At 32.6% G+C, this 19,623-nt stretch overlaps 5 protein-coding genes across 5 annotated transcripts; 3 read left to right on the forward strand and 2 right to left on the reverse strand.

The window, feature by feature from the left end:
• Positions 1-734: 734 nt before the first annotated feature.
• Positions 735-2,023, reverse strand: LOC106714761 (probable tRNA N6-adenosine threonylcarbamoyltransferase, mitochondrial; the record flags this gene model as incomplete). Its single annotated transcript, XM_014507866.2, has 1 exon — positions 735-2,023. A coding segment is annotated over exon 1 (1,248 nt), but the record flags the coding sequence as incomplete, so codon positions are not given.
• Positions 2,024-2,301: 278 nt separating this feature from the next.
• LOC106714899 lies at positions 2,302-3,613 on the forward strand. Its single transcript, XM_014508022.2, has 2 exons — positions 2,302-2,687; positions 3,126-3,613. The coding sequence occupies exons 1-2, from the start codon at positions 2,467-2,469 to the stop codon at positions 3,487-3,489; spliced, it is 585 nt and encodes a 194-aa protein (XP_014363508.1). The 5' UTR covers positions 2,302-2,466; the 3' UTR covers positions 3,490-3,613.
• A 453-nt stretch (positions 3,614-4,066) lies between these two features.
• LOC106714862 (eukaryotic translation initiation factor 3 subunit G) lies at positions 4,067-7,108 on the reverse strand. Its single transcript, XM_014507981.2, has 6 exons — positions 6,995-7,108; positions 6,217-6,405; positions 5,931-6,095; positions 5,549-5,672; positions 4,655-4,866; positions 4,067-4,243 (listed from the first exon to the last, which is right to left on the reverse strand). The coding sequence occupies exons 2-6, from the start codon at positions 6,403-6,405 to the stop codon at positions 4,100-4,102; spliced, it is 834 nt and encodes a 277-aa protein (XP_014363467.1). The 5' UTR covers positions 6,995-7,108; the 3' UTR covers positions 4,067-4,099.
• Positions 7,109-7,343: 235 nt separating this feature from the next.
• LOC106715007 (band 4.1-like protein 5) lies at positions 7,344-11,071 on the forward strand. The gene is made up of 2 exons (XM_014508190.2): positions 7,344-7,438; positions 8,966-11,071. Exon 2 carries the CDS (start codon positions 8,986-8,988, stop codon positions 11,008-11,010), a length of 2,025 nt encoding a protein of 674 aa, XP_014363676.1. The 5' UTR covers positions 7,344-7,438; positions 8,966-8,985; the 3' UTR covers positions 11,011-11,071.
• Positions 11,072-13,892: 2,821 nt separating this feature from the next.
• Positions 13,893-19,554, forward strand: LOC106715006 (adenylate kinase 7). Its single transcript, XM_014508186.2, has 16 exons — positions 13,893-14,121; positions 14,315-14,470; positions 14,625-14,779; positions 15,046-15,173; positions 16,065-16,217; positions 16,308-16,389; positions 16,688-16,774; positions 16,997-17,155; positions 17,264-17,383; positions 17,589-17,767; positions 17,897-17,982; positions 18,128-18,238; positions 18,324-18,605; positions 18,754-18,881; positions 18,955-19,113; positions 19,236-19,554. Exons 1-16 carry the CDS (start codon positions 13,893-13,895, stop codon positions 19,449-19,451), a joined length of 2,430 nt encoding a protein of 809 aa, XP_014363672.2. The 3' UTR covers positions 19,452-19,554.
• Positions 19,555-19,623: the final 69 nt, after the last annotated feature.

Below are 19,623 nucleotides of genomic sequence, written 5' to 3' on the forward strand. Positions count from 1 at the left end.
GGTCCAGGTAACTTGAATATAAATGTACTTTACGACGCCATACGAACAAGGCAGATTTATAATTCCTGTTAGATCGATGATTTACATGTATCGGAAATATTTCATTTTGTTTACTCGGTAAAAATACTTTTCTATTGCATTTTGTTATTTTTAACGTTTTGATAAAGATTAATGATCAAAGGTTTTGTATATTATACCTATACAATGAATAAATTTGGTAAATCACATTTAGTGAACGTTATGTATTTCCTTTACTTATAACGAAAAACCAATTTTTTTTAAATTTTGTCTCTCTGTCTGCCCTTGTTTCTACTTGTCTGGAAAGCCTGGACCGATTTTGACGCCAGTTTGTCAGAAAGGTAGCTGATGCATGCAGGCATGTCATAGGCTACATTTTTTTGTCTGCGCTGATGAAGTCTCGATGAAGGCGATTGTGTCGCATGTTGGAGATTAGATTAACTTGTGATTGAAAATTAAAAAGTGCTAAAGCTTTAAATTGTAAATGATGTATGTACAATGTAGATACTCTTTAATTTAAAGTATAAACCAGTCTTTGTTGCTGGAAATGATGTTAGGTTAAAGGAAGCAAATAAAATACCAAAATATTTGTCCATGGTATAATTATGATAGAGTATGTGGAAGAAAAAGTCCAAAGGGTGTTAATAAAATAAGTTAAGCTAAAGGACTAGGTACAGGGTGCTGAATATGAATAAAAAAACTAGTTTATTTTAACATCTCATTTTTATTTTTACTAACTTTATAGGAATTCTTGCTTCTGCAACTTTTGATACAAAACTTTCACCTAATTGACTAGTACCTTCAATATCTATACTATTTAAATCTGTAACAATATCTAAGTCTCTTCGCCATTTCTCTAAACCATTCCAAGCTATCATAACTCCATTATCTGTACATAATTTAGGAGTAGGCCTGTATATTTTGTAATTGAATTCATGACACAACAATGAAAGAGCATTAAAAATATAATTATTACAAGCAACTCCACCAGAGACAATTAATTGTTTTTTATTATCAGGTATTAAATTATTTTGTTGACAAAACTCCATAGCTCTCTGTGTTCTATGAACTAAATGTCTATATGTGGCCATCAACATAGCTGCACATAAATCATTTACTTCTGGTATTAACTTGTCAGCTGTAATTTGATGTTCTTTTTCCTTTCTATGTAAATGTAGCAAAACTGATGTTTTTAGTCCATTAAAACTGAAATTGCAATCTTTGTAATCAGCTAAAGGTAAAGGTAGTTTGAATAAATGAGGATTAGTAGCTCTTGATCCAGCTACCTCAACTGCTTGTCCCCCACACATCTGAGCAAATTCAGGAATATTCCTTAATTTCATTCTTCTTGCAACTTTGTCAAACATTTCACCAGGTGCCATATCAATGCTTTCTCCAAGCAGTTTAAAATTTATTACATCTTCAACAACAGCTAACAGACAATGGCCTCCAGATATTAACAAAGTTAAGTATGGAAATTCAATATTATGTTGCATTCTTGCAACTAATGCATGAGCTTCCATATGATGAATTGGAATTATTGGTTTATCATATTTACGAGCCAGATGTTTTGCATACTTCATTCCAACAGCAAGGCTCAGTGGAAGACCCGGTTTTAAGGTTACTGCTATTGCAGCAATATCATCCATTGACACTCGAGCTTCCTTCAATGTTTCAGATACGACTGGTTCAACGAACCTGCTGTGCAAATCACGAGCTATATCTGGAATTATGCCTCCATATCGTAAATGCATTAAGTTCTGTGAATGTAGAGATTCCGCTAATAATTCGCCCTTTTTGTTTATAATTGCACAGCCTGTATCGTCGCAAGAAGTTTCTAAACCAAGTATAAGGCTATTAGTATATTTTCTTTTCGATAAAGCCAATTCGTTCCTAACAGAAAACACATTTCTATTTAAAGTAAATTTGTTTACAAGATTAATTAAGCGCGGATTAATTAGCATATTATTTTTAACTAACCTAAGAAAATAAAAATACAAAAATATATATGACAGTGTCACGATGACAAACGTCAAAGCAGAAAAACGACTGCCATTACCATAACCCATATCTCTTGATCTTCACGATACCAAGTCATTAATTAAATTATTTTCTTTCTCTCCTCTGCTTAGTTTATCCAAAAAATAATTTCTGTAGATGCCGCAGTTATATTCCTGCATTTTAACTTGTTGTAAAAATTGGATGTCTATTGCAAGGTTGCTGATATTGTGTGATCTATTCTGTCGGGCTCTCTTGTCTATGTTTTTCTATGTTTTTGACTTTTGATTGTATCAGATTGTATTAAAATTTATTCAGTGCAATCTACCAACTTTAATGCTAATTACAAGTAATAATTATAAATAACCTTATAGCCTTGCCAAATTATCTGTACCTACGTAACCCTGTTAATGTAGATCTAGAATATAGTGCTCTAATTATCTCATCATAATGGAATTTTTTGAGAAGATTTATGCTACAATTAAAACACAAGTTTTCAGTCTACCTGTTACAGTTCCTAAAACTGTGGAATATATTAATAAATCTGTTAACAAAATAAGGATACCACCATTCACTAAGGACAATGTTTTATTTTATTATTTGCCTTTACAAGGCCTCGTCAGTTACACAACATTATCAGTTAGTGTGATGAATCCGCACTTGATGGTCAGGTATGTACTTCTGTAACAAATATTATATTTACGCCCCATCATTGATTTTCCTTGGACAATATGTGACATACCAAATGACGTATTTGCATAAGCATTTTAACATCTTACTTATATGGTATGGATGGATGCTTGTTTGTTAGAAGGTATCTCCACACCGGTTGCATGGATCTCGCTAAAGTTTAGCATAGATATAGAACATAGCTTGGAAAATCACATAGGCTACTAATTAATTTTTTTATTAATTTTGCATAGGATTCGCGGGCCACAGCTAGTCGTGTTAACAAACACTGTGTTCACAGAGTATCAGTTAGGTTGTCATAAATGTTACCCCATGTGGTTCCATAAGCCAAGCTCTCACTGTTCATCACATGAAATAAATATTATACACAATCCAATAAGATTAAAATAAGGTAACTTATTTACTTTACATGATTTCAGATTATTTCCTCGTCGTGACCTGACAGATGTTTTATTCCTATCAGCGGGCAGTGGAGCTGGACTCTGGCTTTGGGGACGACCACACATTGCCACTGCTGCACCGGCAAGACGGTTTTCTTGGGCATTTCTTGGTGGTTGTCTCTGGCCTTTAGGTTCTATATTCTTATGGGCAATCTTACGGAGCTCTGTGGGTCAGAGACCAGTCATTGGTACAGTACTCGGTATTGCCACAGGAGCAACATTAACTAATATAGCATTAGATTATTTTAATTATGTAGAACTTATGTTCTGCGGTGAAGTAAGACTTCCTGAAGAAACATATAGCCCTAACAGTGATGATGAAAAATATGATATTGACATATAAAATATTTTTAGCATGCTTGTTTGTTGTTAATTACTTAAATGGGACTTGAGCATTTTCCAAAATTAAGTGCACATGTTATTTTTTAACTATTTATTCACATTATATAAGTTGGTGTTTAAATCCTTTATTAAATATCTAGTCATAAGGAATGAAATCTTCGAATAAACAATTGGATTAAAAATACTTTTAGTCCTTTAATGTTAGTTAAGAACTTGTTTATTTATAATTACCAAACTATTTCTCCTGTTTCTACTTTATATCCCAAACCTTGTTTAAAAAATACCATATGAATACATCTTTATTTTGTAAAAAAAAAATGGAATAAACAAGTAGGTAATGAATGTAATTGTTTCAATGGAGTTATAAATTAGTTGACACATGTTAAGATGTGTGGTGACATTCACTTTCAATAGCTATTCTCACTCTATGTCACAACCTTAATTATTAAAGGCTTTTCTTTGTTATGAATAAACCCAATTGAATTTTAAACTGTAGTTAAGTGAAAAAATTTAGGTTTCCTAATTATAGAAAAATTCATGAAAACAAAAAAAATGTACTTTTTAAATGATTTATTTCAAAATATTGTATATACGTTTTTTATCAGTGACAACTAATTATTTTGTGGTGGCTTAGACCATTCAACATTCAGAATCAAGTGATCGTAACCGTAACCATTAAGTATTTGAATAGCTTTCGCAGCATCGGCTTTAAACTTGAAGTGAACATAAGCAAACCCTTTGCATTGTCCAGTACTCTGAAACAAAATATTTAACACTTTATAACATAAAATTACCAAATATTTTAGTACCATCTTAAAGACTATTATTGTTAGATGGGACATAGGATGCCTATATATTGGAAGGTATTGAGGCATACTGGATCCAATGGTATTTTCTTCACTTGAAAACTAGTTATTGCAATCATTTTACCACATGATAAATTTATGCAATAGGAAGTCCTTTAATATAACAAAGTATGCTCAGGTTGTGAAGCAGTAAAATACTGCTTACAACTACTACAATAATGAAGTTTTTCTATCTAGCATAACCTAGCTAGATGGATAACAAATAGGGTAGGTAGTTATTTTTAACTACCTACCCTATTTCTAAGCTATTTTTAGCAAAATTGAAAATTAAGAAGGGGTAAATAAAAATATGGGCCAAACCTTTTCTTTTGCAAGGTACAGCTTCTGCACAGGTCCAAAACCACGAACCAGGTCATCAAGATCGGCTTCCACTGCAAAGTTGCTGAGGTTGGAGATACGAATGGCGGCGATGTCATCACGTCTCGGGCCTGGAGGCTCGCAGCTGCGTGGCTTGGCGCCCTCGCGCATGTTCGGCGCGATGTACTTGTTGGTTGTAGCAGGAGTTTTCGTTTCTAATGATGGAAATTCAATGTGAAGTATTAACAAAAGGTTGAACATTTATGGCCATGCTATGCTAATGACCCATCATTTAGACTAAGAAGGGACCATTTCTAGTCTTTTAGGTTTGTCCCATTATGATCTAATGAGGAAAAGATGAGAAAATATAGTTCTTCCTCTTGACTTACTACATCATTTAAATTGGTTTTTAAGAGATAAACTGTGTTTTTCTTAAAATTGAATTTAAGTGGCTATATTTTCAGATGTTTCAAACTTTTTGTCATGTGGGCAAATATTTTGTTTTAGAAACATTGCATGAATTATCTATAAATCAAAAAGCTACTTTTGAAATTATGATAGTTTTGTTAGAGGTAGATCCTTTAATGCTTTATTTGAGTGTGTTTCTATATATTCAAAAAAGACGTGTTATGAGGCACAGGTTAAAAAAAATTATTACAACTTATAAAAGTTGTCAACGTCTGCAATTTTTGAAAACAGATCTATGTAAAAAATTGTGATAGTTTTGTTCAAAGCATACTCTTATTAAAGTTGATTTGAGGGAGTTACAATTGATTTACAAATGACACACCTCTCGTGTCATAACCCACAAGTTGAAAAAAAATTAATCCATTCTCTCCAGTCTAATCAGTGACATGTTTTATGAATAACCAGAATATTAGAAATAATAAAACTTACCGGCAGCTTTCGCAGCTTCATTGGCCTTGGCCATAACAACATCACTATTTTTGAATGGACAGCTCAAAGTCCAATGTTCACCCTGGCATGTTCGGCACTTGTAGATGACACTACTTGTTTGAGGCTGAAATAAGAAGGTAAATGTATTTTTATTGTTTAACTTAAAAAATGTGTTATTAAAAAGGTATTATTACTATGTTAGGGCTTGATTAATATGTATTAATAGAGATGTTAAAAATTTTGATTTTATCTTATGATGTAATATATTTTAGTTTAACTATCTCAAGAACAAATACAAATGTACATGTTATATAGTAAGTCAACACCTAATGTGAACAACTCTAGGTAACATTATCATAAGCAATAATGTTTATATAAATACCTTAAGACCATCAAGATCACCATCATCAGTTCGTTGACTCTCTTCTTTACTAGTAATGAACTGCATAAATACATCTTCAGAAACATTGGTGGTTGCAGGATTAGGACCTGGCTTATCACTTGCAGAATCACCAAATTTACTCCAGGTTTTACGCTTTGCAATACTCTAAACCACAAATACAAAATTGTATTACTACTTATTATTCATGAGCATTGATGAAGTGAATGATTTTTTTTCAATTCAAATATTAACTGACAGTAATTATAAAAACTATATTTATTTTTACCTTTGATACAACACGCTTCTCAATTTTATATGTCCTTACAATTTTAACCTTCTTATTGTCATTGTCATATTTATATTCGGTGACAATCTTCAAGCCATTTTCAACCACTTCCGATGGTGGGGGTAGAGCTCCCTGATCAATTTCAACCTCATCTGCCCACGAAGATTGTATATCATCGGCTACAGGCATCTGTGAAAACATGTTTCAAGTTCATATAAATATTTTTGTAACAAAAAATTTAGATTAAATACATGCATTTTATTTAATGACATATTTTTTGGTATTTACATATAAAAAAATCAATTCCAATATCTTTATACAAATATTTGATGAGTGGGAATAATGAAAACATTACATACAGGTGCAGCTTTATTTAGTTTTACCTTAAAACACGTATATTTACACAATCATTACAATTATAACGTAAATAATATGAAGCAACATGTTTGTACCAAACAACACTTTAATCAAGATCGTTTCTAACATTTATACCCTTGGATGACAATAGATAATATCGCATAAATAAGTTTAGTACATATCGATTCCTATCTACTGTTTTAAATGTACCTTATGTTAGTTTAACGTGTTCTAAAAATTTAAAATATGTTTATCCGCAGTCCTGGATATAATAACATGATAATGCAATCCAGAATTAATAAGGCAAATCCCTTTTAACTTATAACCTAACTTTCAATAGTTTCTAACATTCTAGAAAAGTTAAAAACTAAATAGAGTCACATAGTATTGCCGAAAAGTTCATTGTATATAGTACAATTACCTTTATTGTTTTAAAAGAATGTTTTGCTCGTATATAAAATAGCCACGCACAGTCACCTCATATGAAAAGTCAGACTCTTTTCAAAAATCCAGAGAGGAGAGGTTCACATTCCACAGTGTGTCAAACAAGTGCCAAATCTAGCAAACAAAAACAGATTAAAAATCATGATTATCATCGATCACTTCCATTATTTATTCAATGAATTAAATTATTCTAAGGTATTATTACAGTTTTTAAGGTAAACTGTTTATTTCATATGTTGATCTCAGTTTTTTGGAAACAAATAAACAAAAAGTTAAAGCCCTTTTATGTTTTAATCTGTAGTGCTTTTGCATTTTATAATATTTGTTCTGTGTTGTGTTGTCAAGGTTTATTTTCAATGGATTGAAATTTTATCATTTTATTTTGATGATTCTGGAAGCTCTGTACATCATTGACGATTTGGTAAGTCTTTATGTCTATGCAATACATTAAAAATTAAATAGGCAATAGACATATATTGATGTCTATAGAAGAAGCGCACTCTTGAAATCCAGTTGTTCTTTCACTTTATCCACGTTTACTTGGAACTAAGATATACGCCCACAATAATGTCAATAGTTATATTACATACACATACTAATAATTTAATACTATGTTAACCTATGAGCACTATGTTACTATCTGGGTCACTGCAGTTGTAATTTGTTTATGTTAAATTATTTTTGTTAATCACAACTATATGTTTAAGCTATGATATATAATTAATATGTGGTACAAACATGAAAATTGTTATGGACCACCAACTTTTTTTACTTCTTATACAATAAATAATTTTTATGAACAGTCATTTGTTTTGTTTGGTGATATATTGATTCATAATTAGAATTAATTCTTAACAAAATAAAAACTGAGTAACATGACTGACATTTAATGTATTATTTATTCCAACAAAATTTAAATAACTCAAAGAATTTTATATTCAAACAAATTAGTTTGTTTAAATTGTTCAGATGGAATCCTATTATAACAAACTTAATCCATTATGTTGATACTGCATCCACATACAAGGCTTCTGAATAGGAGACACACTTACTATATGCTATTAATCAAGAAATATTAATATTAATACTATTTATTTAATGATAAAAAAATATTTAAAAAATTAGTACCACAAAGTAAATATGACCAGAAAAGATTTTTAAGAACAGTAGTAACTAGAACATAAGTGTACAAACATAAAATAAAATAAAATTATATAGAAACGGCTAAAACGCTCACGTATATATATATCCGGTGTCGTCACCGACTAGTTTCGAGCCCTACAGGGGCCCTTCATCAGGGTGAGTGGGACTGGTATTATTTCAGTAAGCGACGGGCCGCGTCCGCGAAATAATACCAGTCCCACTCACCCTGATGAAGGGCCCCCAAAGGGCTCGAAAGTAGTCGATGACGGCACCGGATATATATACGTGAGTGTTTTAGCCGTTTCTATATAATTTAATGATAATGTCTCACGAAAGTTTGAATAATTTAATAAAATAAAATTTTCTGATTACTAAATCATAACTTATCATGACATTATTATTCATTGATGAAATGATACAATGCCTCAGTAATTTGTGATTTATAATTTATACATCTGGTATATTCAATAGTTTTTCACAAAACAATAACAATGGAAAAATTTGAAATATTAGAATTGTCTGTTACATTAAGGCATCAAGTAGTTGATGGAAATCAAATCTACATAACCTATAGTCATAAAGAAGGAGAAATTAGTCAGTGTTATTGTGGATATTGTTTTTATGGGTATATATGTCCAATGAATTATGAGCTCTGGTAGATTAAAGACTGCAAAATTTTGTAAAGTGTCATTAAATTTGTTCTCTTTCCCAGAGTGCCATATGGGTACAGTCTGTTTTGTTTATTGGTTCATTAAATAAACTGATGTTTTTTTGTTACTGTAGTTTTTTGTCTCTTTTGTTATAGATTTACCAAGCATTATCAAAATGTTGCGCTTCCTCAGCCGACGAGGGCGCTCATCCAGCCAGAATCGAAACAAACAGGCCCAGAAAAGTTCGAGCAATAAAAACTTGATACAGTGCAAGGTAATGTTACTTGATGAAACTGATTTATCCATTAATCTATCTAAGAAAGCGAGTGCTGCAGATCTCTATGAACAAGTATTTTATTCTTTAGATTTGATTGAAAAAGATTATTTTGGACTACAATTTACTGATACAAACAATGTTAAACACTGGTTGGATCCAACTAAAACTATAAAGAAACAAGTTAAAATCGGACCCCCTTATACTTTGAGATTAAAAGTTAAATTTTACTCATCTGAACCTAATAACTTAAGAGAAGAATTGACGAGATATCAATTTTTCCTACAACTAAAAAAAGATATTTTGGAGAGTAAATTAGAATGTCCTCATTCCACTGCAGTAGAGTTGGCTGCTTTGGCTCTGCAGTCAGAATTAGGAGATTTCGATGAGTCTTTACACACGCCCGCTACAGTTTCAGAGTTTAGATTTGTGCCAAATCAAACGGAGGAAATGGAAATAGAAATATTAGAAGAGTATAAAAAATACAAAGGCCTCACTCCAGCTCAAGCTGAAGTAAATTACTTGAATAAAGCAAAGTGGCTTGAAATGTATGGTGTCGACATGCACATTGTTTTGGGGAAAGATGGATGTGAGTACCATTTGGGTTTAACACCTACCGGTATACTCGTATTTGAAGGACCTCAAAAAATTGGGTTATTCTTTTGGCCCAAGATAAGCAAATTAGATTTCAAGAAAAAGAAATTGACGCTGGTAGTCGTTGAAGATGATGATCAAGGTCGCGAACAAGAACATACATTTGTTTTCCGCCTACATAATGAAAAAGCATGTAAACATCTCTGGAAATGTGCTGTGGAACACCACACTTTCTTCCGCTTAAGAGCCCCAGTTAAAGGACCATCTGCCAGGCAAAACTTCTTCAGGATGGGATCGAGATTCCAATACTCGGGCAAAACAGAATATCAAACTACGCAACAGAATCGAGCGCGCCGCACCGTTCAATTCGAGAGACGCCCCAGTCAAAGGTTTGCTCGGCGTCAGAGTCATGTTTTAAGGGAACGCGAAAAACAGAACGTAACAACAAAACCTGAAACTCCATCCCAGTCTGAAGTCAACACCGAGATGCCGAGTACTTCTACAGATACTACCCCGCTCATGCCGGACTCTGCACTCGATACTCTATCGAGAAAGAGTAGCGCGAAGTCACAAAAATCTTCGCTTATTGATATTGATTCGAAGCCAACTGAAATAGGAGAGCCTTCAACAAAGAATCTTATGAATGAAGAACCAGTGGAAGAGGTGAAGATATCTAAGGATGACGCTATCAGCAATAAAGTTTTATTCAAAATAGATAAAGGTAATACAGACGAGAAGAAAAACAATCTTACTCAACTCGTTATAAACAAACCGCCTTGTAATTGTTCGCCCGCCGCTGAATTTAATCCACTTAATGATCTTCTTATGAGCCTGGTAAAAGAGAAATTGAATAATGATGACTCCAAAAATGAAGCTAAGAAAGATCAACTGGATTCACTGTCGGATAAGGAGATACCGAACAATCAAGCAAAATGTTATTTATCTTCAAATAAGAATCTGCCTCCGGGACAGTTGAAGTGTAACAACATTCTTAAAGCTAGAGAGAATGAAATTAAAATAATTAACGAGTCTTCGAACATAAATCTATCTATTCCGTCTACACCTTCGCCGAAAATTCTAAACGAGCCGAGTTCGCCGTTGGCAAATAATTCGCAGTATGTTTCTATTGTCGTAGTCGAACCTCCGCGTGCCCAAACCAAGATAGCTTCGCCTAAACCCATAGATAGAAAAGAAGATGTTGTACCCAAATCCCAACCGATATCGTCATTGTCGCCTTGGCTCGTGACTTCCGAACCGAGTTCGCCCTCAGGTATCGGAGAGAAAGAAATAACAATAATTCATCGTAAGTCAGTCATTACTACACAATTGTAGGAAGAATGCATTCAAGCATATTTTAATACATATTTTGTACTTAAAGGGTGTAGGATAAAAATAACTATAGATGCCGATGTAATATTATAGAACAGTGTGGTGCATTCAATTTTAATCGAGTTCTCAATTATAAAGGTGCTCTGGAATTATTGAGTAATTTCAGTTGTCAGTGATATACACACAGCAACTAAGTGCCTTTTTCATAAACTAAATGTTATTTCGCTTTTGAAGTTTCGAAGGAAACCTAAAGCGAGATAATACCTTATTTTCGCCTTTATATCTGTCGAACTTTTTACACTTTTTAGGTTAAGAATTATACTTTCCATAAGTTTAAGTTTACATACGAATTGGGCTTGGAATATTAAATTACCAACGTTATTGACCATAAAAAAACATTGGTGATTTGGTATTGCGTAAAGTAACTCTTCTTGGCCATGGAATGGAGCTACAGATGCAAACGTATCTATATATAATTTGGCGCTTTATAAATTTATACAAGAGTGTATTCAATTTGGCCTTTGAGGCTATTAAAGCCTACCTGGTTATTTTTGCATCAATTTTATTTATTGGCCAAAATGATTATTTTAATTTAAATTATTTTTCGAATATTAACAAATATTTTTTCCAGTATAATATGCCTCCAATAAAATATATATAGAATTATTTAAATTACTTTTTATCTTATTTGTATTACAATTTTGACTTAAAAATGTACTTAATTTTAACATATAAGTATTATACAAAAGATACTCATTGCATTACTTAATTTCACAATGTGACGATATTTTACTTGAAAAGTATGATTTTGCATTCTTTTACATTCCAACAAAAATGTAACCTTTAAGTATTCAAAATGTTATAACTACTTAATTAGGTAAGCATGTTATTAATTAAAAATACGAAGAGTTGAGATTTAATGTTTTGTAACGCATTTCAATTTAAAAATGAAAAATGTTGAAATTAAATTTATATTAAGTAATAAGCCATCCTTTTACCACATCGAATAATACTTTTAACATGACATTATTTAGAATATAGTACAAGAAATGAACAGTATTACATCAAACGATTTGTTCGTGCCATATGCCACTTTTGAATGATGTATTTGGAATTGTATTTTTATAAAATATTTTTTATTCAAAAATTGAGACTGAATAATTTGAATTTTCAAACCTATTTAAAAAAAAACAACACAAACATATGGAATTTTATTTTATAATTTATCTAAAGATAGATTTCAGTAACATTCATGCATGGTACTACGCGAGTACAATCACATGAGACCCTCGTTGAACACGAAGTGCCACCCATCCAATCATGCATCACCAAATGCAGTATGAACTCAGATTACTAAAGCAAGTGGCAAATATTTAATTTTTGGGTTTTTTAGATTCGTAAATGACATGACATTTTTTGTACACTGTTACGTCATTTACTAGGTCTCATGTTATTGCTCATAACTGAAACATACAATTTCCATATTTACATCTCCATTTTACATTATGTATTTTAATAGTTTTTATATTTGTATGTGAAAGAAGTACGAAAGTAATGAAAAATGATTCCACTAGATTTAATTAAATTAGTTTTAAATAACGGTGCTTGGGAACAATCAATTTTAAATATATTTACTAAATGTTATATACAGAAAAATTATGTACTTCAAATAATTTCCTCTTAAAGTGCTGAAGAAGATTGGTCCTTGATTTCCCTCATGGATCTCTCTTTCCTATAGCAAACGTAGTCTGAGGTCTTATTCTAGACATATGCAAAGATAGAAGGCAAATTTATTGTTTTCTCGAAAAGAACTAAGGCGCATATACTTAACAACATTTATGTACTATATATAATATATGAAATAGGTTCATTATAGACCTAGACAATAAGTTTAAAGCCTGTTTAATTGTTACATAATACCGTCCAGTTGACGTCTTTGTCGTTTAAGTATTTTGGCTTATGTACTTAGATTATTCTATAGTTGTGTCTACACGTTAAATTTAACAGTAGTGCTCTTTAGTCACAAATTTTGTGCAAGTACAAACATAGATATTTAATGTGTGGATACAACTAAATTTTTTGTAGGTACCTTTACTTATTATGTATAGGTACAATTATGCATTGATGTTTTATCTTTATTATATTTTATTAAAATGCCTATTATTGAATGTAATCACGACAATTATTATTATTAAAATGTTTTATTCTACGCATGTATTTTATTAAATGCGATATTTGTTTTACCAAATAAAATAATATTTTTAAGTAAGTGCACACTAAAATATATCTTTGTGCACACTAAAATTATCTTACGTTCGATAAAGACTAATTCAAGTTATCAAGATTTTTAGGTAAAATTATAAATTAAAACTTTTGCCTTTATAAACCGACATGGTGGACAAAAGTCAAACTAAATTAAGATAGCTCACTAGTGCCTCTTTCACTGTCAAAAAAGTGTCACAAAATCCTTCTTGTACGTTGTACCGTAGCTTTCTTGTCATGTTTTTTTCATTTATTGTAATGTTTATGGCTATGTAGATTTGACATAATTTTTGGACAGAACTGCGATAGCAGCGCCTCTTACCGGCCCAGATAAGCGGGTTAGTCCATGTATTAAACCTGAAATATAACCACTAGGGTTTATAGATGTATAAGTATTCCTCTGTGAAGATTACCCCTCGGTGTTATATTTCAAGGTAAATAGATGAACTAAACCCATAGATATCGTATATAGACGTAGTGACTAACCCAGAAAAACGAAAATGTTAATAATAGTTTGACACTTTTTGTCATATCTATACAATCTGTTTGATTGTTTGCCTTCCGATCGAAAGAAACAAGGTAAAAAGCAGTCAAAGCGGTTGTAAAGCTTTATTTTCATAAAAATGTCGAATATCAGAAATGTATCAACAACTTTTGAAAATATTTTCTCTACGAAAAGGTATTTTATAAATAATCTAGACTCGTATCATGGCGAACAAATTTTGAAGAAAGTGTCAAAAATAATAGAGAAAACCGAGCAGTCTACGGTAGTCTCATCGGTGTCAGATATAGGAGAACACTCGGAGATTTTGATCTCTCCAAAGCCAATTGCGGATCCTTATGAAATCATAGGTAATGTAGCAAAGATAGTGTTACAGTTGCTTTTGTATTGTCCAATATATATGTTGCCGCTATCTCCTTTCTATGCATCTCTTTCCATTCGGAGCTCTAGATCTTAATATCGAGTGTAGACTTTACCAACGAGCTCCTATAAAATACGTTTCTAGAACAATAGTGATAATAATCAAATATATTTTTCTTCTAGGTACCGTTATCGATCCTAAAATAGCAACCATCGACCATGTAGCAGCAATCGTACCTGTCAACGACTGCTTACCTCAGATGCTCACATGCGGGACAGTGATTTTAGATATAACTAGCGATACTCAACAAGTCAAACTTGCTTCGGATTATCTTAAACGTAAGAAATGCCAAATTTTATATATTATAAAAAAATTCAAGTTAGGCTGGCGCTTTAGAAAAACGCCTAGCGATACATACATTAGGATTTTTAAATAAACTTATGATTTATATACTTATTTACTTAGAATACATACTTATTTGAAACATTGTAGTTTTAAAAGACTTGCTTGAAAAGGAACAACAGGCAGAACAAGCTCAAAGCGTAGTGAACGACGCCGACGACGTACCGAACCTGGATTCCAAGAGGCGTTATCTGATATTGTTATCCACAGTAATGACGTGGGCCCTTACAAAGCCATTGGACCCGGTAATACTAAACTACTTACAAATCATTATCTTAGGAATTAATAGTAATTGCTACAACTTTGTTTCTCTCTGTCTTTGACATAGGTAAATATAGAAAAAGCTCAAGCTTTTTCTAGGCTTAAGCCTAGAACGATTTTGCGACCGCAATGAATATTACTCATTTACTTTTTTTTTTTTAATATTGTTTATCTGTTTATATAAATTCCTACATTACTGCGACTTTTATACACTTTCATGTTAAATTGTTATTTGTTAACGAGTTGTTAGGATGCTCCAGAGATGCCCTTTGTAGAAACGGATTTTCGTAAAAGGAAAGCGCATCCTAACTACAAACAGCATTATAACGTTGAAAATGAGGTCATCGGCATTGCTAGAAAATTCAAGTCGAAAATTGGGTAAGCAGCTTATGTGTCATAAGTACACTCACTGAGGTTTGGGGCTTTACCTATTGTATATGGTAATATTAACTTTTTATAATTAACGGTTAATTTGTTTTTTTCAATTATCGAAAAACTGGTTGTTTTTGTCAACTAGTTAATCATACATTCAATAATCAAAGACCCGAAGGCTGCAGGAAAAACGGGTAACCGTTGAAACGTTGAAGCGTGATCAACGGTTGATTCAACTAGTTCGTTGATCCAACGCCCATACCCACTTTGTGTGTCAACTGCTGTTATAGTCATTTACTTCGATGAATAATATTGCCAGTACTACATATTTAGTTCAGATCAACACTGCGAGTAACTGTTGCTTATACCATGTGATTTATGCTACATAAAAATTTGTTATGAAACAGTATTATGTTACACAGATGTTTATAATACTGGTCATTACGTGTTGCTTAACTTTTTAACGGTAACTTATAAACGTTCTAACGGGTACTATTAAGAAATTATGTTTCGAATAATGGTTATTGTTAACGTTTTTACATAAAGTTGTAAACTCCGACATACTGGTTACCATTTCGGTTCACGGCAATCTTTCCATAAATTTGAAATACGGAGCGAGAACTTAATATCTGGTCTAGACACTTTTATTAAAATAATTATATAATATAAGCGCTAATTAGACTATTGACGAAGCGTCAATAGCCTATTAATTATGGGTACGGTCATGCATTACGTTCGAGGATTCGAATCCGGGAGTTCGACTACTGTCATAATTCATATCCTGACACAAGCCTAGAAATTAGTTGGATAGTTATAAGGATTATAAATAAAATAATGTAATATATTGTTCGGAAGAAAAACAAGAATATGAATTATTTGTTAAAAAAAAAATTTCAGTGCTTTGGTGGTAGCATCTGGTATGACCTACGGCGGACGTGAGGACGCTCTTTACTATTGGTTTCAAAAGGCTTGGGAATGTGAGCCCTTCTTACCCATACTAGGCCGTGGAGGAAATGTTATACCGATTATTAATGTTTATGACTTGGCAGAGTTAGTAAAAATCAAAAGTATGTTGTTGTATGTTGTTGTATGTGTGTATGTGGTCTGCAAAATAATGAAATCATATTTTTTACACTTCAGGATAATTTATAATCTTGTCACGACTTTTCCAAAGAAGCTATACATTTTGGCTGTAGAACAAAATGTAACGAAACAGAGAGAGGTAAGTGCATAGTTTAGTAACAGCAAATAATCTAATTTTATCGTGTTGGTGTTAATTTTCATGGCTGGGAAATGTTTTTATTGTATACTAGCTGTCGCCCGCGACTCCGTCCGCTCGAAATTAAAAAGAAAACGTAATAAGTAGCCTATATGTTCTTCCAGACTATGATCTACATCTGTGCCAAATTACAGCCAGATCCTTTGTGCCGTTCTGGAGATACCTTCAAACAAACATCCATCTAATCATCCAGCCATCCAAACATTCGCATTTATAATATTAGTAAGATAAATATTTACAGATTATTAAGCCATTAGGACGAATCGTTGGTTCAGGAATGTTTAAATGCATACCACCGGAAGATGCTTTCTTGATTCCCGAAATAAACGTAAGGATACATGAAATAATAATTTTTTTTTAATTCTTATTTAGCATCTCACGAATTTACATTTTTTATTAAAAATTAGGCACAGTTTGATGAGTGATATAAGAATACCAACAAGTTTCTATATTTTTTTTTTAATAAAAATTACATAAAGCTTATTTATAATTTTTTGTAATCCGACTACGATATTGGAAGTATTACACATAAATATTATTATTATTATAGCAAAGAATTTACGATCTGATTAATCTGAATTTGAATATGGAACCGACTTACATCGTTGAAACTATGGGCTTGCAATGGGTCTCAGAGATGACCTTTGCTGAGAATGTTCCCCTTCTTATAAAGCAGTTTAAAAAAGAACGAGAATTAAAATCTTTCAAGGTAAGTCACACGCAATATCAGAATAAAAACTCTATTCTTCCCTTGTTATATTAACTTAATATATTTAACATAAATTATATACAACTTGATGTTTTATAATTCATACAGATTGTTATATACGGCCCTATAATGATTGGTAAAAGTACATTATCAAGGTTAATTTGCGAGAATTACGGATTGGTATATGTTTCTCCGGACACTATTGTTAACGATATGATAAAAGACTTGGTATGTTATTTCAAATATATTAATTTAAAGTTAAATATGTGATTTGACAGTTGGGTACTAAAGCTGAATACATGAGCCATCATGTATCTTTTGTGGCATTATTAACACATTCAACGTCACTGATTCCTATAGCGAGTTTTCATACAAAAATTCATAATGGCGTGGAATGTTGTGAAGCTAAATTTTCGAGGATAACGTTTTTAAGGAATTGCGAATGGAACACTGGAAAGAGGGCGAAGGTTCAAAGCTGCCAGGAATGGAAGAGGGCGACACTGCAATGGATGATGAGGAAACTGAGGATGATGAGAATGAACGAGAAGCGGCTCGAGTAACTCTCGGCCTGTTGCGTTCCGGTCGCACTCCAACTGATGATGAAATCATTGGGTTCGATAAAATATTGATTTTGATTTTTATGGCTCGGTATATTTCTGAAATTTGACAAAAGAAGTTCACAACTGCGAAAGATTTTCCGACACAAAATAGTTTTTTTCAGTCGGTTTTATTTTTTCGTAGGTACTTGAGAAAAAAACTTTTAAGCCACGAAGCACAAAACAAAGGATGGGTGTTTGATGGATTGCCTATGGTTCAAAGTGCTACTCGTAAGTTTTTAAACTTTAGTTGGTGAAAAATAGTTAATTTGACGACCTTTAGTATATTTGCTTATTCATTGACAATTGATATAATGATTTATCTAGGAATTATTAGTTGTGCTGAGTTCGAATTAATTATAATAATTTATATTAGTTTTTGAAAGAGGCGAAGAACAAGATGAGGTACAAAGCGAAGATGAAGATCGAGATATGTTTGAGGAAGACATGGATCTGTATGCCAATGTACTCAAAAAAATGTTACCGGGTGAGAATCGTGTTATTAACACTCTTTAAGACCTTAATGGATTATTTTAAATGTAAAAAAGAAAATGATATTTTTTTCGTATTAGACATAGTGGTGTCTTTAGAAGCAACGGATGAATTCATCTGTGAGAAGGCAATGCGTCAGCCTGAAGACGAGTTTCGTGTGGACGAAGAAACCGTGCTGAAGTTACTCAGTGAGTTCAGAGCGGCAGATGCTCCGGACATATCGCCTCTCAACTTCTTCGATGAGCTAGATATTCATCCTCTGGTGGTGCCGGTAAACAACCACAATGACTATTCTATGGAGGGACCGTATGCCGAGGTGTCGCTGCGCTTGGGACGTCCGTGTCGTTATGCAAAATTAATGGGTAGGTCATATAGCACACATAAGTATTTATTTACATGTCAAAATTAAAACAGAAACAAATTATAATGAGAAAAGTATGAGAAAGAAACTTAGACAAATTTACGCATTGTGTTAGTTATTAATATCACAATTCCTTTATCCCTATATAGAGGTTATCGAGAGAGCAGAAAAGAAAGAAAAGGCGGCAAAAGAGTTGATGGAAGCCAAACAACGTAAAGCATTGCAAGAATTGGAGAAGAAAATTAAGGAAGAAAACGAAGAGAAAATGGAATACTGGGTATATATTGTTTTCATCGTGCACCATAACTTGTGTGAAGTTAAATATTTATCTTTTTATTTAAAACTTATAGTCGGAGTTATACGGATTAATGCGCGAAGAGGAAGAAATGGCGTTGGCGGCTGCGGGCGAGCCGATGCGTAACTATCTCGTGCAGTACATATTTCCCACATTGACTGCCGGACTTCTCGAAGTTGCCAAATTACGACCCAATGATCCCATTGATTTTCTTGTAAGTTTATGAATATATTTATATTTATTCGAAGCTTGATGTTATTAATGCTTAATGTTTAGAAGTCTTTTTATGCGAGTAAGAAAATTCTCAGGACAACAACTAGTTTTAATTACTTGTAGGCTGAATATTTATTCAAACTCAACCCAACCGGGAAGATGTTGGAGCCGGGATATAACCTGCAGGCAGAGAAAATTTTAGGCAAAGTGAAAATGCTAGACGAAGCTCTCAAAGACCTGGATATCAACATAGAGGCATTAATACCACAAGATGCAGACGTCCCGGGCGAAGAAGCGACTGCATCGAAAAAGAAAATAGAAGAAATGAACGCGTTATAGATTTACTATTTGAACTTAAGATATTTCTATAACTCTTTCTCTATGAGACATGATTTAAAAAAATAAACGTCTGATATGATTAAACCGTTTGATTACAAGCACCACCCACCTTTGTGTCGGACAAAAAAGTTTGAAATTCTTGGAGAAATACATGGAAACATGTGATTGTCTT

This window comes from Papilio machaon, chromosome 6 (genome assembly GCF_912999745.1).
Source record: "Papilio machaon chromosome 6, ilPapMach1.1, whole genome shotgun sequence".
Lineage (NCBI taxonomy): Eukaryota > Metazoa > Arthropoda > Insecta > Lepidoptera > Papilionidae > Papilio > Papilio machaon.